Source organism: Oncorhynchus mykiss, chromosome 14 (genome assembly GCF_057628025.1).
Source record: "Oncorhynchus mykiss isolate SJ-2025 chromosome 14, ASM5762802v1, whole genome shotgun sequence".
NCBI lineage: Eukaryota > Metazoa > Chordata > Actinopteri > Salmoniformes > Salmonidae > Oncorhynchus > Oncorhynchus mykiss.
This window is the reverse complement of record NC_143035.1, coordinates 7,108,006-7,124,885: the sequence shown is the minus strand read 5'-3', so window position 1 is coordinate 7,124,885 and position 16,880 is coordinate 7,108,006. Positions and strand designations below refer to the sequence as shown.

Genomic DNA, 16,880 nt, shown 5'->3' with positions numbered 1-16,880 from the left:
GGTTGAGATCTGGAGACTGGCTAGGCCACTCCAGGACCTTGAAATGCTTCTTACGAAGCCACTCCTTCGTTGCCCGGGCGGTGTGTTTGGGATCATTGTCATGCTGAAAGACCCAGCCACGTTTCATCTACAATTCCCTTGCTGATGGAAGGAGGTTTTCACTCAAAATCTCACGACACATGGCCCCAATCATTCTTTCCTTTACACGGATCAGTCGTCCTGGTCCCTTTGCAGAAAAACAGCCCCAAAGCATGATGTTTCCACCCCCATGCTTCACAGTAGGTATGGTGTTCTTTGGATGCAACTCAGCATTCTTTGTCCTCCAAACACGACGAGTTGAGTTTTTACCAAAAAGTTATATTTTGGTTTCATCTGACCATATGACATTCTCCCAATCTTCTTCTGGATCATCCAAATGCTCTCTAGCAAACTTCAGACGGGCCTGGACATGTACTGGCTTAAGCAGGGGGACACGTCTGGCACTGCAGGATTGGAGTCCCTGGCGGCGTAGTGTGTTACTGATGGTAGGCTTTGTTACTTTGGTCGCAGCTCTCTGCAGGTCATTCACTAGGTTCCCCCCGTGTGGTTCTGGGATTTTTGCTCACCGTTCTTGTGATCATTTTGACCCCACGGGGTGAGATCTTGCGTGGAGCCCCAGATCGAGGGAGATTATCAGTGGTCTTGTATGTCTTCCATTTCCTAATAATTGCTCCCACAGTTGATTTCTTCAAACCAAGCTGCTTACCTATTGCAGATTCAGTCTTCCCAGCCTGGTGCAGGTCTACAATTTTGTTTCTGGTGTCCTTTGACAGCTCTTTGGTCTTGGCCATAGTGGAGTTTGGAGTGTGACTGAGGTTGTGGACAGGTGTATTTTATACTGATAACAAGTTCAAACAGGTGCCATTAATTTAGGTAACGAGTGGAGGACAGAGGAGCCTCTTAAATAAGAAGTTACAGGTCTGTGAGAGCCAGAAATCTTGCTTGTTTGTAGGTGACCAAATACTTATTTTCCACCATAATTTGCAAATAAATGAATGATTTTCTGGATTTCTTTTTCTCATTCTGTCTTTCATAGTTGAAGTGTACCTATGATGAAAATTACAGGCCTCTCTAATCTTTTTAAGTGGGAGAACTTGCACAATTGGTGGCTGACTAAATACTATTTTGCCCCACTGTATTTACATAAGTATTCAGACGCTTTGCTATAAGACTTGAAATTGATCATCCTTGAGACATTTCTTTTTGGAAAAGCACACACACCAGTCTATATAAGGTCCCACAGTTGACAATGCATGTCAGAGCAAAAACCAAGCCACGAGGTCGAAGGAATTGTCCGTAGAGCTCCGAGACAGGATTGTGTCGAGGCACAGATCTGGGGAAGGGTACCAAAACATGGCTGCTGCCTTGAAAGTCCCCCAGAACACAGTGGCCTCCATCATTCTTAAATGAAATAAGTTTGGAACCACCTAGACTCTTCCTAAAGCTGGCCACCCGGCCAAACTGAGCAATCGGGGGATAAGGGCCTTGGTCAGGGAGGTGACCAAGAAGCTGATGGTCTCTCTGATAGAGCTCATGTGTTCCTCTGTGGAGATGGGAGAACCTTCCAGAAGGACAACCATCTCTGCAGCAATCCACCAATCAGGCCTTTACGGTAGAGTTGCCAGGTGGAAGCCACTCCTCAGTAAAAGGCACATGACAGCCCACTTTGAGTTTGCAAAAAGGCATCTAAAGGATGCAGACCATGAGAAACAAGATTATCTGGTCTGATGAAACCAAGATTGAACTCTTTGGCCTGAATGCCAAGCATCACGTCTGGAGGAAACCTGGCACCATCCCAACGGTGAAGCATGGTGGTGGCAGCATCATGCTGTGGTGATGTTTTTCAGCGGCAAGGACTGGGAGACCAGTCTGGATCGCGGGAAAGATGAATGGAGCTAAGTCCAGATAGATTTTTCATGAAATTCTGTTCCAGAGCACTCAGGACCTCAGACTGGGGCAAAGGTTCACCTTCCAACAGAACAACGGCCCTAAGAACACAGCCAAGACAACGCAGGAGTGCCTTCGGGACATGTGTCTGAAAGTCCTGGAGTGACCCAGCCAGAGCCCGGACTTGAATCGGATCGAACATCCCTAGAGAGACCTGAAAATAGCTGTGCAGCGGCGCTCCCCATCCAACCTGACAGAGCTTGAGAGGATCTGCAGAGAATAATGGGAGAAACTCCACAAATACAGGTGTGCCAAGCTTGTAGCATCATACCCGAGAAGACTCGAGGCTGTAATCGCTGCTTTTTTTTAAACTGTGCTTCAACAAAGTATGTGAAAGTAATATTTCCGTATTTCTTTTTATTTCATAAATTAGCAAACATTTCTAAACTGTTTTTTCTTTGTTATTATGAGGTATTATGTGTAGATTGATGAGGGGGAAAAACATTTAATCAATTTTAGAATAAGGCTGTAACGTAACAAAATGTGGAAAAGGTCAAGGGGTCTGAATACTTTCCAAATGCACTGTAAATTCTCTGTCGATATAATATGTCCATATGTTCTGTTTGTCTGTCTGATTATTGTCTGTCTAACTGCACCATTTCACAGAGTCAAATTCCTGTCCACGCAATGTGTTTCTGATAAGTGTCTCCGGGGACTGTGGTCTCTCGATTGGCTGCAACAGTGGAGTGGCAGCTTGAACTAAGCTCATGAGGCATTTATAAATTATATTCTTCTAGAATCAAATGGGTATATATCATTAATTCACAAGTCCAAAAATGTATGTCAGCAACTGTGACTTGCCCATTTAAGGCCTGCTAGTACTGGTGCAGCAGGACCTCGTAGGACTCCTTAGTATGACCAACACCATGACCACATTCACCAAGGTTTTCTCTTTTCTATGTGGTTGTCCAACTCTTCGTGCGTGTGTGTGTGCGAGGATGATGGTACACGTGTTCTTATCTCTTCTCTGTTTAGGAACGATTGAGCCCCTCTCCATATCTTCCCCATAGACACACGCAGACACACACACAAACTCTCTGTCTAACACACACACACACACACACACTTCCTTTCTGCTGAGCCGAGGGGTTTTACACTGCAGCAGACCACAGCAGGTGATTATTAAGCCACTTTTGCCTTCAATGCTTCTATCCCTCTGTGTGTGTGTGTGTGTGGGTGTGTGTGTGTGTGTTTGCTCCTACACCCGCATGCATGTGTGTGTGTGTGTTATTACCAAACAAATCTACATTTAGGTGTTTGTACACACCACACAGTAGGAGTTTTGAGTCCAAACACAATGATCTGCATCCCATGCATCTTAACGGCATCTATCACAATAAACCTGTCAAAAGCACAGACAAATATAAAGTACAGAATTTCTATGATGTGTAGTACCCCACTGGGCACACACTGTTTGAGTCAACGTTGTTCCCACGTAAATTTCAATGAAATTACATTAAACCAGTGTGGAATAGACGTTGAATTGACGTCTGTGCCCAGTGGGATGTATTTGTCTATTGAGAGTAACAGGCTGACAGGCGTTGTGATGACTGCCACCTAGTGGTAAAACCAAGGTTGCATATGACAGTGTAATCCTCGAGACACAATTACATACCATTGTATGTGATGTGTCCTATCAACATTTATGCTCTTTATACAGCCTAAGGAATCATTAGGAAATCAAATTTCATCTAACACAGAATGATATATAAAATATATTTGTGGCAGCATGGCCATTCCCCCAACCGTACATCATAATCAGTTAAAGACAAGTATGCAGTAAACAGAATGTGTGTATTATCTCCATTTCATTTGAGAAGCCTTTAGAGAATCAGGTCAGAATGTAAAAGCTGAACGTCAGTTAGACCTGTAGACAGAGAATGAGGAGATGAAAGCCACACATAAAGTACTCAGCCTGTGCATACCTCAGGTTATTTAATCATCTCTACAAAATGTATCAGTCACAAACGTCCATCCATCTGAATGGCATGACTTCATAGATTGAGTCAATTCTACAGTGGAAGAACAGCTCAGACAATTGACTTCATGATTTGACTTGGATCAACAACAAAAAAAAACATTTTTCTGTAAACGTCACGACGACGAACAGAAATATCAAAGTCTTTGGGATGGAGCTTTGTTTTCATATTTGGCTCGATGCCTAAAGATCAAGTAAAATGGCCTTGTGAAAACGACTTCGCTTTATCATCACGTAAAACATTATCACTTGATATCACCAACATGTTAGAGAGGCTTTCATACAGATTGTTAGACAGGTTGTCACATCATTCAGGCCCACCTTTGTTTTTGACATTTGTCACATACAGAATAATCTCGGAAACCCAAAACTAAAATCTTGTGTATTTGTGTCAGATGCTTGATTACGTTCTGCGGGCAGATGTGTTAGAAAAACCCTAGAACGTGGAGGGGCCGCAGGCCGTTAACTCCTCTCCAGTTGCAATTTACAGGCAAGTCCATGGTCCAAATGTCCCCTCCTCTTCCGAAAATGGAAGGCGGCAAAATCGTGATTTGTCCAAAATAATCAGCGACGAAAAATCTGTGCACCGGAAACAAAGTTCCTCGTTAGTCGTCGCATCCCACAGTCTGCTGACAGACACTAGGATACCAGTTAAGTGCGTCTGTCCACGAGAGATTAGACACAGAAAAGCGGGGGATTTTGAAGAACAGAGGTGAATTGACACGATCTCAATGAGCAGGATGTAGGTTAAAAGCATCTGTTTAGAGAAGCACAATGCCATACACAACAAACACACCCACATTTCGGCTAGTGCTTTAGTGTAGCTTTCCATTTCAAATGACTTTAGGCTGTGAGCACTTATGAATGTTTTTGTCACGGGCAGGCAGCGTTTGATGACGTCATTAATGTTGGCCACTATAATCTCTCTGTAGGGAAGCATCATTTGATTGGCAGTCACAGTGGCTCATCATCTTGTCCTCTCTCTGATTGGCAGTCACAGTGGCCTATCATCTTGCCCTCTCTCTGATTGGCAGTCACAGTGGCCTATCATCTGTTCCTTCGGGGCTTACATGTCTGTCTGGATGAAGAACTTCCTCTAGGAAGGCAACAGGAGCCAGACCTAGTCTGCCATTCACCTGAAACACACAGTCACTCAGTACGTTATCTACAGTACACCTGCCCTCACTTGAAACACACTGTTGTAGTCTCATTTAGATACATGGGACACAGATCCACTCAAAGTATCTACAGTCGTGTCCAAAGGTTTTGAGAATGACACAAATATACATTATCACAAAGTCTGCTGCCTCAGTTTGTATGATGGCAATTTGCATATATTCCAGAATGTTATGAAGAGTGATCAGATGAATTGCAATTCATTGCAAAGTCCCTCTTTGCCATGCAAATGAACTGAATCCTCCAAAAACATTTCCACTGCATTTCAGCCCTGCCACAAAAGGACCAGCTGACATCATGTCAGTGATTCTCTAGTTAACACAGGTGTGAGTGTTGACGAGGACAAGGTTGGAGATCACTCTGTCATGCTGATTGAGTTTGAATAACAGACTGGAAGCTTCAAAAGGAGGGTTGTGCTTGGAATCATCGTTCTTCGTCTGTCAAACATGGTTACCTGCAAGGAAACGGATGCCATCATCATTGCTTTGCACAAAAAGGGCTTCACAGGCAAGGATATTGATGCCAGTAAGATTGCACCTAAATCAGCCATTTATCGGATCATCAAGAACTTCAAGGAGAGCGGTTCAATTGTTACGAAGGCTTCAGGGCGCCCAAGAAAGTCCAGCAAGCGCCAGGACCATCTCCTAAAGTTGATTCAGTTGCGAGATCGGGGCACCACCAGTGCAGAGCTTGCTCAGGAATGGCAGCAGGCAGGTGTGAGTGCATCTGCAAGCACAGTGAGGCGAAGACTTTGAGGATGGACTGGTGTCAAGAAGAGCAGCAAAGAAGCCACTTCTCTCCTGGAAAAACATCAGGGACAGACTGATATTCTGCAAAAGGTACAGGGATTGGACTGCTGAGGACTGGGTAAAGTAATTTTCTCTGATGAATCCTCTTTCCGATTGTTTGGGGCATCTGGAAAAAAGCTTGTCCGGAGAAGACAAGGTGAGCGCTACCATCAGTCCTGTGTCATGCCAACAGTAAAGCATCCTGACGGATTGCAGAGGTCTTGAAAAAGAAGGGTCAACACTGCAAATATTGACTCGTTGATTCAGCTTCATGTAATTGTCAATAAAAGCCTTTGACACTTATGAAATGCTTGTAATTATACTTCAGTATTCCATAGTAACATCTGACAAAAATATCTAAAGACACTGAAGCAGCAAACTTTGTGTAAATTAATATTTGTGTCATTCTCAAAACTTTTGGCCACGACTGTACACCCAAAACAGCTGCTGGTCTGGTATAAAAAAAGGTGCAAGCTACAAGCTGATTGCTGCATGTTCATTGGTAAATGACGGCTGGCTGGGATTGGCTCACCTCGGCCTCACAGAAGCCGTCGTTGCGGGTGTTGCCTAGCAATGTGACAGTATCTCCCTCTCTCAGGGCCAGCTCTCCTAGGGTGGAGGTTAGGGCTGTCCACCAGAGGACTGTAGCTGCACGCCAATCATGCACATATGCAGACACAGAGAGAACACACAGGTCACAAGCAAGCAAGCGCGCACACACACACACACACACACACACACACACACACACAGAAGCTTAGAAGAGGCAACTGTTAATATAGAAAATCACAAATGCATCACATTTCATTATTTCGTCATGCAAATTTCAATGAAACACAGTAACTGAAAAAGGCACACACCATTACCGTCTGAGCTTCTGAATCTGGTGAGAAAGGTTTCAACTGGACAGTGCGGCTGAAAATCTGCAGTAAAACATTGAAAGATGAAATGGTTGGGTCAGGGTAGGGTTGCTGTACAGAATTACTCCTCCTAGACATCACAGACATTGCAACTTGATTACCTGTTGCTTGGTCTCACCCGTTCTAACCCATTTTCACCTTTTCTCCCCACTCATGTGAGAGGTCACCAGGCTGCGGCCCTGGCCAATCGGGTGATAGCCATGCACCCTCACACTTGTGCATGCACTGCTTCTAGCCTCTGATTGGCCAGCTAGTCCGACCTCTGCTCTCACCAGGGTGGTAAACTGAGTGTACAAAACAGTAAGTACACATGCATGTCTGGTCTGTAGAACTCACTGGTTGGGTGGAGCCACTGTTTCGGTGTGTGGGCGGAGTCCAGTATATATAGTCAGAGAGAGAGAGAGAGACAGAGAGACAGAGAGACAGAGAGACAGCGAGACAGAGAGACAGAGAGACAGAGACAGAGAGACAGAGAGACAGAGAGAGAGACAGAGAGACAGAGAGAGAGACAGAGAGACAGAGAGACAGAGACAGAGAGAGAGAAAAAAAATGGGGAGGAAGAGAGGGTGAGAGAAAGACAAAGAGAGAGAAAGACAGAAAGAGAGAGAGAGAGGGGAGGGGGAGAGAGAGAGCGAGCGAGCAAGCGAGCGAGAGAGAGAGAAGAATGGTGAGGAAGAGAGGGTGAGAGAAAGACAAAGAGAGAGAAAGACAGAAAGAGAGAGAGAGCGCGAGATGAGCACAGCATACGGAGACATTGGACTGTATAGAATGGACAACACCAAAATCCATTTATTTACATTCTACTGTATCCCAGGTGAGAGGCAGTATCCATACATAAAGGTTTCGTTGCTGCAGCCCAGCTCATCCAGCAAATCATGAGGCTTCTCTGTCCCACCATCCTGATGACCTCAACAGAGCCCACCTCAGCTGGAGGTTCTAAAGGGGCGGGACAAAAAACAATCAGACACCCATGCTTTCCATCAAGTGTACAGTAAACAGTGTATGTTGTCTGGGCTACTCTACCTGGCTTAGCTCTGGGTTTGGTTGCTTTAGCTTGTTCAGGTTGGCAGTTGGAGAGGAGCTTCTTGACACAATGGTCCTCATCAGGCAGTCATGTCCTCTCAGTGGGGGGCAGAGCAGAGGTGGAGGGGGCAGCTTTAGTGAGGGCTGTAGTTTTAAGGGTAATTGTTGGAGGGGCAGTTTTCAACGAGGTAGTGGTACTTCGTGCTTTAACAGTCCGAGCGGGGGCAGTGGTAGTAGTAGAAGGGGTAGCTGTTATGGGGGTATGCTTGGGTCGGTTGAGGGCAGCAAGGTTTGGGGTAACCTGGATAGTTTCCCTGACCTGGTGGGGGACTGGAGTAAACCTGGTGTCTGGTTTTGGAAGGGAGATCCTGGGGAGAAAAGGGGGAAAAGGGGGGTGTCATGGTTGTACAGTATCTGTAAGGAGACTACATTGGGACTTTGTGAATACAAATATTAAATGTAAAATCCTGAAACCTTCGCTTGTCATTGAACAGAACATCAGTCAATCAAAACCAAATCATGACAACTTGGCCTGTCATTGGACACAACAGCTGTTAGTCAAAACAAATCCAACAATAAATCCTCTATTAGCTCTAAACAACCAACAGACACCCACAATTCTCCATTCACCCTCTCTGGTTCTTCTTTCTCAGAAGAACATTGTACTGGAGAGGAGGAGACAAACAGCCATTAGACAAAATACACTGACTGGAAATAACAAACACATTACCATCAAAAAGATACACTCACCACAAATACAGCTCACATTACAATAAAAAATATATGCACTGACCACAAATACAGCTCTTTAGAGATTGTAATAAAAGCTCTCTTCTAATAAAAAACTTTTCCTCATGTCTTTGAACAAACGTCACTAACGCTCTAACCAGGGAGCTGTGGTCTTATCAGAGTAGAATGAAGTTTCTCCTTGACATTGGTCAGTTTTGTATTGGTAAGGCTTGGAATTCGGGGAAGGTATTAAGCTGATCCTAGATCTGTACAAAAGGATGACTTCTACCTAAATTATTAACTCTCCAGACTTTCAGGTTTCCTCTTCACCTCCCTCACCTAACAAAAGTGGGTTATCACATGACATTATTACTGTGGTTAGTGAGAGAAGGATACTTTCTCTATTCGTGCTTCTGCTCTCAGTGTGTGGTTCTCCCTCTTCGTCTCCTCCACCTTCTCTTCACTTTGTTGGCTGTGTGTGCTGCCCTCCTATCAGCCTCCTCTCGCCTGACCTCAGACACACTCAGCTCACAGTGCCACCTCTGAGCCGGCACACACAGATTCTGTTCTGAGCTCTGACCGGCCAAGAGGACACAGGAAGTAAACAGAGCTCACCTTCGATTGGTTCTTCTCCAGTTCGTCTCGTGACCTTCTGTGTTCTTCCCCCAACGACTTGATCTCCTCCATCAGTTCACTCTGCTCCACCCGTCACCAAGTGTTCCCTGGATACAGGGATAAGTTAGCCATGCTATTACTACTACTACAATTACTACTGACAGAAACTCATCAGTGCCAACATACATAACCGCACAACTCACACAAGTAAAAAGATTTGCTCATACCTGTGCAGACTGCCCCAGACGGATGGTCTTGTAGGAGTAGACCGTGGCCAGACTTCTCTGAATGACATCATCATCCGTATTTTGGCGCAGCGACCCCGCTCTCTGTAGCCACACCCTCTATGTGTGTTGCCATGCCAACATGGCTCTCAGAGTACCCGCTGGTTGTGACTCCGCCACTGTGACAGTAGCTGATTCCGTAAAGGAGCGACGTCCATCTGCAACTGGTCTCTCTCTCCGCTGTGAGATGCTCTCTCTGTTCGCACAGAACAGCCATTGACTGAACCAACTGCTCTCGCTCTTCTTTAAACTGGTTGACCGGGTCTCTGTCTTCTGTTTGAAGGCAGTTTGTCTCTCTCCTGCTCTAGAAGGCTGAGTGTCTGTGTTAGCTAGTCTCTCTGTCCCTTTAAACCACACATTGATTGCATCAACTGGTCTCGCTCCTCTTCTAGATTGTGGAGTGACTCGTTAGGTTGGTCTCTCATCTTCTTGACTGAAGAGACATTGGACTGAACTAGAAGGTCTCTCTCCTTGTAGAAACCAGACATTGACTGAACTAGCTGGTCTCTCTCCTCTTTTAAACCACACATTGACCATACCACCTTGTCTCCTATCTTTCAGACCTTGTAAACTGTACTTGCTCTTCTTTTAAACCGCAGAGTTCCTGATTGACCCGGTCGCGTTCTTCTTCCAGAACCCACACGGAGCGTGTTAGCCGGTGTTTCCCTGTCTGACACCTGAGTGAGAGGGGAAACCTGTTCCCTTTCCCCTTTGAGATCACTGAGACCCAATTAGCTCGCCCCTCTCCTCTCTCAGCATGGACACTAACTCTGTGGTCAAATGGCTGTCCTTTTGATCCCTAACTGACTCGGTCGTGTGGTCAACCTGTAGTTCACCACTATTCACCGACCCCGGCGTGTGATCACCTTGTAGACTGGTCACGAACCCTACCGGGGGTTGAACCTGTTGGGCGAACACTGACCCGACCGCATGCTCACCCTTTTGACCACACTCTGACTCAGTGGTCAAACCATGGTCACCCTGTTGTAGACCAAGCTGACCGCTCTCAGTCAGTCTCTGCTGCAGCTCCATGATAGTGTTCAGGTCATCCTCGGTCTTCCTGGTTAGCTCGGTTATAAGACCTCCCTGCTCCTGGTTCTCCTGCTCCAGCTCTCCCTCTCTAGCTTCCTCCCTCTCACTATCCTTACTATCCCGGCTCTCTATGTGGGGCAGGAGCTCCTTGATACGCCTGCCCTGTGCCTTGGTTCTCCTGGTTCAAAGCTAGAGCTAGGTCATCCAGGGCTAAGGCATACAGGGTTAGGTCATTATCGGCTAAGACTAGGGTAGTATTATTTTGGGTTGGAGTTGTGGTAAGCTTTCTGCTAACCTGGGGAATTAGGTTATGAATTGGCACCCTGTTTTCCTGGGCATTTCCTGTCATGCTTTCCCCTCCTAGCTAGCACCCCCGCTCCACCTCACAGGCCCCCGTTTCTCCCTGCTCCCTGAGTTTACATTTCAGTCAGGCGTTCTCCTCGGTCACCCTGTGCAGCTGGTCCTGTGTGTGTCAGAGCGTGCTCTCCAGCTGGTCCCTGTGGTCCCGGAGTGAGTCCACGTCGCCCCCATGCTCCAGTAAGCCTCTCTCAGTGCTTCAGTCTCCTCTCTCAGGTTGAGAGAGGGGAAGACCCCAGGACCAAGACACCAGTCCCCCAGGCTCCCAGTCTCAAACACACAAGCCAGCCACACTCTTTATTTCCTCTGTAGTTAATCAGATCAACATTCCACTGTGCAGCTAAACCCATGACAATCCCACATTATAATCCATTGTACAATTTGCTTGTAATTGTACTCATTTACATTCTTGAGGCCGAACTCTTCAACAATTTAGACTCAAGATCTACTACTGATTAAGTGTCAACTCCACATTAGCTTCAATGTCATCACTCACCGGGTCAGTGTTGTCCACGTGGCAGGGGACTGGTTGAGCCAGGGCAGGGGTGTTTGGCAGGGCGGTAGCCAGGCTGTGGCTGGAGTCCCTGGGCTGGCACCAGAGCTAGGGCTGGGGGTAGAGACGGGGGTCAGTAGAGTCCGGGCTGTGGTTGATCTGTCTCAGGGTGTGGCTGAGCCTCTTACAGTCTCTGGTTCTCCTCTTGCAGTTCCTCCACCTCCTCCGTCATGGAGCTCTCATTCAGCTTGAGCCTGTGGACCACCGTCCTCATTTCCTCCACCTTACACGACAGGAAGTGGCCATTCTGCTGCGCATCCTGCAGCTGTTCCAACAGCCCCCTCCGCTCCTCCAGCCCCTGCTCCTCCTTCTCCAAACAGGTCATCCTGGAGGCTGAGGATGAAGCCTCTCCGTCTGTCCTCACCCCCCTCTCTCTCCCCCCCCTCTCTTTCTTCCTCTATTTCTATTTCATCCTCTCCCTGCGCCTGCTGGAGGTGCTGTCTGTAGCGTCTCCACTGTGTATTTTCCTCCTCACCCTCCCCATCCTCTTCCTCTCTTTCCTCCCTTGGGTGGGCCAGTCTTTGGGATTCTGTGTACCGTTGGCACCATGCCAGGGTAGTTGACACTAGCTGCGTTGACAGTGGCTATGTTGGTGGATGAAGATACAGACATCTCCAGAACATGTCTCTCCAGCTGGTGGACTCTGGTCTGCAGGCCCTGCTCCTCTTCTCTGGCCAGGCCGAACTTGAGCTGCAGCTGGCTCTTAAAGTGCTCAAAGTACTGAGACTGGCAACCCATCTCCTCCTCTTTAGCCCGGAGCTGGGCCTGGCAGCACTGTGGCCTCTCCCTCCACACACACGATTCCTATGCTCCTTCTCCTGGTACTGGGAAGGACCGGTCATGATAGAACTATGACACAGTTACTCCTCACATCTGAGTAATGTCATACACATCTCATATAATGCAATAGAGAGGGAGACTACAGTCACAATAGCACTACACCTGAGAAATGCTAGATTTAAACCACACAATAATTACAGGCTACAATTTACAGTACAGCTTACAGGACATGTACATTTGAGTACTTCTCACTCTATAAGCCTCATTGAAGCTAATGTAAAGCTCAGTACAGTCTCTACTCACCATGAAGCGCACCTCCTCCCTGAGCGCGTGGAGCCGCTCGTCCAGCCTCTGGCGTCGCTGCATGCTGGGACAGTGGAGGACTGAGTGTGCTGTGAGGTCCTTCACCTTCTGTAGCAGGCTCTGCTCCAGCACAGGATGATAACATGACTCATTAGATCACATGACATTGTCATGCCATTACACGATTAGCATCGCATCGCACGATTAGCATCGCATCGCACGATTAGCATAGCATCGTACGATTAGCATAGCATAACATTAGCATTAAACAGAGATGAGACCTCTTACTGTCAAATTATTTTTGCCAGTCATCTGTCCAAGAGAAAGTAGAAGTGTGCACACATACCTTACTAACGGCAATGTTGGAAATAAACCCCACAAACAGTGATACCATGCTAAGAGGCAAGTTACAGTCTTACTGTGTCAGCATTCCGTGTGGTAAACTGCATGTTAGCACGACAGTGTGTGCAATGTGATATGGTTGTGGCCATATGTTGTAGCTGTGTGATGTGAGATCCCCGTCTCTCTGTCACCTGCTCCTCACCTGCTGTGCAGCAAGCTCTCAGACTCAGTAAAGGAGCTGACGTCGTCTCTCAGGCTGTGCTCTAGAAGGTTCACTCTATGGGTCAAAACCTGGAGGTCTGGGGTGCCAGCTGCACAGAACTGCACAACACAGCTGGGGAAGGAAGTATTTGTGTTGGGTTTGTTTTGTCAGGGTAACTGAAGTTAGACAAATACAGTCGTGTGATAATAAACTCGGTCAAAAAATGAAAACGTCTCTTTTTCAGGACCCTGTCTTTCAAAGATAATTCATAAAAATCTAAATGACTACACAGATCTTTATTGTAAAGGGTTTAAACACTGTTTCCCATGCTTGTTCAATGAACCACAAACAATTAATGAACATGCACCCGTGGACCGGTCGTTAAGACACTAACAGCTTACAGACGGTAGGCAATTAAGGTCACAGTTATGAAAACTTAGGACACTAAAGAGGCCTTTCTATTGACTCTGAAAAACACAAAAAGAAAGATGCCCAGGGTCTCTGCTCATCTGCGTGAACGTGCCTTTGGCATGCTGCAAGGAGGCATGAGGACTGCAGATGTGGCCAGAGCAATAAATTGCAATGTCCGTACTGTGAGACGCCTAAGACAGGGAGACAGGACAGACAGCTGATTGTCCTCACAGTGGCAGACCACGTGTAACAACACCTGAACAGGATCGGTACATCCGAACATCACACCTGCGGGACAGGTACAGGATGGCAACAACACCTGCGCGAGTTACACCAGGAATGCCTCCCGGGCAGTGGTTAAGGGCGCTGTACTGCTGTGCCATCAGAGTCCCTGGGTTCGCGCCCAGGCTCTGTCGTAACCGGGAGGTCCGTGGGGCGACGCACAATTGGCCTAGCGTCGTCCGGGTTAGGGAGGGATTGGTCGGTAGGGATCTCCTTGTCTCATCGCGCACCAGCGACTCTTGTGGCGGGCCGGGCGCAGTGCGCGCTAGCCAAGGTTGCCAGGTGCACGGTGTAGCCTCCGACACCATCGCTGGAGCAGACAGGACTGGCAAAAAGTACTCTTCACTGATGAGTTGCGGTTTTGTCTCACCAAGGGTGATGGTCGGATTTGCATTTATCGTCGAAGGAATGAGCATTACACCGAGGCCTGTACTCTGGAGTGGGATCGATTTGGATGTGGAGGGTCCGTCATGGTCTGGGGTGGTGTGTCACAGCATCATCGGACTGAGCTTGTCATTGCAGGTAATCTCAACACTGTGCGTTACAGGGAAGACACCTGCTCCCTCATGTGGTACCCTTCCTACAGGCTCATCCTGACATGACCCTCCAGCAAGACAATGCCACCTGCCATGCTGCTCGTTCTGTGCGTGATTTCCTGCAAGACAGAATGTCAGTGTTCTGCCATGGCCAGCGAAGAGCCCAACCACGTCTGGAACCTGTTGGATCGGAGGGTGAGGGCTAGGGACATTCCCCCCAGAAATGTCCGGGAACTTGCAGGTGCCTTGGTGGAAGAGTGGGGTAACATCTCACAGCAAGAACTGGCACATCTGGTGCAGTCCATGAGGATGAGAGGCACTGCAGTACTTAACACAGCTGGTGGCCACACCGGATACTGACTGTTACTTTTGATTTTGACACCCATTTGTTCAGGGACACATTATTTCATTTCTGTTAGTTACATGTCTGTGGAACTTGTTCAGTTTATGTCTCAGTTGTTGTATCGTGTTATGTTCATACAAATATTTACACATGTTAAGTTTGCTGAAAATAAACGCAGTTGACAGTGAGAGGAGGTTTCTTTTTTTGCTGAGTTTATAAAGTCACTTACCTATTGAGGATTCTTTGTGTTTCATAGACCGGTGACACATTCTGTCCCCGTAGTCCTCTGGTGTCGCTCTACTCCGGAGTACAGAGCTTTCACTTCTTGCTCATTGAACTTTGGCCATGACAGCCGTTTTGACAGCTGTTTCCATGGAGACCCTCCTGCACTGAGCTTTCTGGGAATGCCCAGGACTTGGCTCGTCTGTTTGGAAATCGTCCTGCTTTTTTTGAATCAACTCTTTCTCCTTCCTCCTCTACGATTGCACTCTTTCGTTGTCTGGCTCTAAATCCATCTGAGGCACTGTCTCCATCTCAGTTCCTCTGTTCCTTTATTGACCTGCTTCAGAGTTCCAGTTACAACGTTCTTTTTAGAACTCACGTGAGAGTTTGGCTAAATGCTCCACTTCCAAAAATGGTAGGGGACATTTCCGTTATAAAAACAAAAATATCTCTGATATACCTCTTTTACCCGTCTCTGATATTTGTTCACTTTTCAACGTCATGGTTTTGTTTTGCATTCCAGGTAAGTGTCTTCCACAAAAGTGCACGTGTATCAAAAAGGCCATATAAGGTTTGTGAACCGTCTATAAATGCATGAAAAAAAATGATAACAATATGTTGTGTCTCTCTTCCTCACTCTCCACCTGAGCGCCTTAGCACCTGTGAAAACAGACAAATGTCCCTCAAAAATCACACATGTTATTACATACACAGTATTATGACGGTTGTGTAGGTGTGTACCATTTACCTGTTGTCGGTCCATGTCAGTGTCATTAAGGCCAAAGAATAAAAGCTAGAGAGAAAAACAAAAAGAGGAACAAAAACTACAAAAGAAAAAAGAAAAGAAGAATTTTAAAATGGTGATAAAAGGAGAGAGAAGAAGACAAGTGTTACTGTTATCTTGAATAATTCAAACTAAAAAATGAAGTCGGTCTTCATGCTCCCATGCCCCACCACATTGAAACGTAGAAACTCTACATGACATATATCTACCTTTTCTTCTATTTCCTTTACTTGTCTCTTTTGCATCTCAATCATGTCTTCCAACTGCCTTATTCTCTGCAACGCAAACAACACAGAACCGAGAGTTCAGGAGGTCAACGTCATACTTATGACAGGCAGCATACGATAGTTCACATGGGTAATGTGTGGCCTTTACGGTCTGTCATTATCTTCACAGTTGAAGTCGAAAATGAAATGGTTATGGTTGCTAAACAGAGTCTGTTTCCACATATTCCCAGAAACCTGTGCTCCTACCATGTTACCATGGCAGCTGTTGCAGAGTCATAAAATCCCACTGCCGTGACAACGAGCGAGTGGAACTTTTGTCCTGTAAGACCAGGATCTGATTTGTTGACTGAAAGAAGATTAGAGGTAAAAACCTAGAACCTTTGGTATTGGCTACACTGGCCCTGCTTCCCTCTACAACTTCCCCGTCCTTCAAAAGGGGGGAATCTGCAGTTCGAACAATAACAGGGGAGGGATTGTGCTGGAGAAATGTGCCACACTCAAACTCATGGACAGAGCTACGATTACAGGGACTAAAAGCCTAAAAATGTTTGTAGCAACTGCAGATTGCCCCTTTAAACACTACAGGCTGATGAGAAAGAACTGGCATTTGAGACGAACACACTCCGTGTGGAATCCAAGAGCCTTCACTGGTCCCATAACAGTCCCAATCCACTGGTAGGTACTCCTGATCATAGAATTAGGAATACGAAGAGTCATTTAATACCATTTCTATGCTCCTGATAGAGTTGTGAAACACAGGAAGCACACTGATCACATTTGCGTGGCTGACCTGAATGCTAAAAGCTGCTTAGGTCAAAACCACAAGACAGCTGAGTCAGCCAGAGAAGAGGCGGGGCCTGGAAAAGAGCTGTTTTAAGGGTTGTGATTAGTGTGAGATCCTAAAATTGCAACCAGCACAGCTGGTGGAGGAGACCACTGACTGGGAAGAATCGCTCAACTACAGGTCAGTGACAGAGAATGTTTTTTAGAATTGATGTTTTTAGTAA

The 16,880-nt window shown here is 46.6% G+C and overlaps 1 protein-coding gene, 2 long non-coding RNA genes and 2 pseudogenes across 6 annotated transcripts in view; 1 reads left to right on the top strand and 4 right to left on the bottom strand.

Annotated features, from left to right (window-relative positions):
- LOC149978266 (uncharacterized) overlaps positions 1 to 16,880 on the top strand; it is a 73,150-nt gene that overhangs the window by 48,921 nt on the left and 7,349 nt on the right. The window contains exon 1 of one of the 2 annotated variants that reach the window (XR_016486253.1): positions 16,758 to 16,837. The exons of the other annotated variant lie outside the window; for it this stretch is intronic. This is a non-coding gene — a long non-coding RNA (uncharacterized LOC149978266). Of the gene's footprint in view, positions 1 to 16,757; positions 16,838 to 16,880 lie in introns of those variants that run through there. 2 annotated transcript variants of the gene reach the window in all.
- LOC149978269 (uncharacterized) lies at positions 3,692 to 9,322 on the bottom strand. Its single transcript, XR_016486251.1, has 6 exons — positions 9,216 to 9,322; positions 7,872 to 8,239; positions 7,646 to 7,784; positions 6,789 to 6,851; positions 6,461 to 6,576; positions 3,692 to 5,100 (listed from the first exon to the last, which is right to left on the bottom strand). It is a non-coding gene; the product is annotated as an uncharacterized LOC149978269 (long non-coding RNA).
- LOC149978268 (uncharacterized) lies at positions 9,423 to 11,261 on the bottom strand (annotated as a pseudogene).
- LOC149978267 (uncharacterized) lies at positions 11,385 to 12,973 on the bottom strand (annotated as a pseudogene).
- Positions 11,830 to 16,880, bottom strand: part of LOC110488646 (janus kinase and microtubule-interacting protein 1) — a 37,818-nt gene continuing 32,767 nt past the window's right edge. For all 3 annotated transcript variants that reach the window (XM_090198225.1, XM_090198226.1, XM_090198227.1), the window contains 6 exons: positions 15,856 to 15,921; positions 15,611 to 15,686; positions 14,870 to 15,522; positions 13,069 to 13,200; positions 12,525 to 12,644; positions 11,830 to 12,265 (listed from right to left, as the gene is read on the bottom strand). In XM_090198225.1, the coding sequence (XP_090054351.1) occupies positions 15,636 to 15,686; positions 15,856 to 15,921 (117 nt within the window). In that variant the 3' untranslated portion in view covers positions 11,830 to 12,265; positions 12,525 to 12,644; positions 13,069 to 13,200; positions 14,870 to 15,522; positions 15,611 to 15,635. The remainder of the gene's footprint in view (positions 12,266 to 12,524; positions 12,645 to 13,068; positions 13,201 to 14,869; positions 15,523 to 15,610; positions 15,687 to 15,855; positions 15,922 to 16,880) is intronic.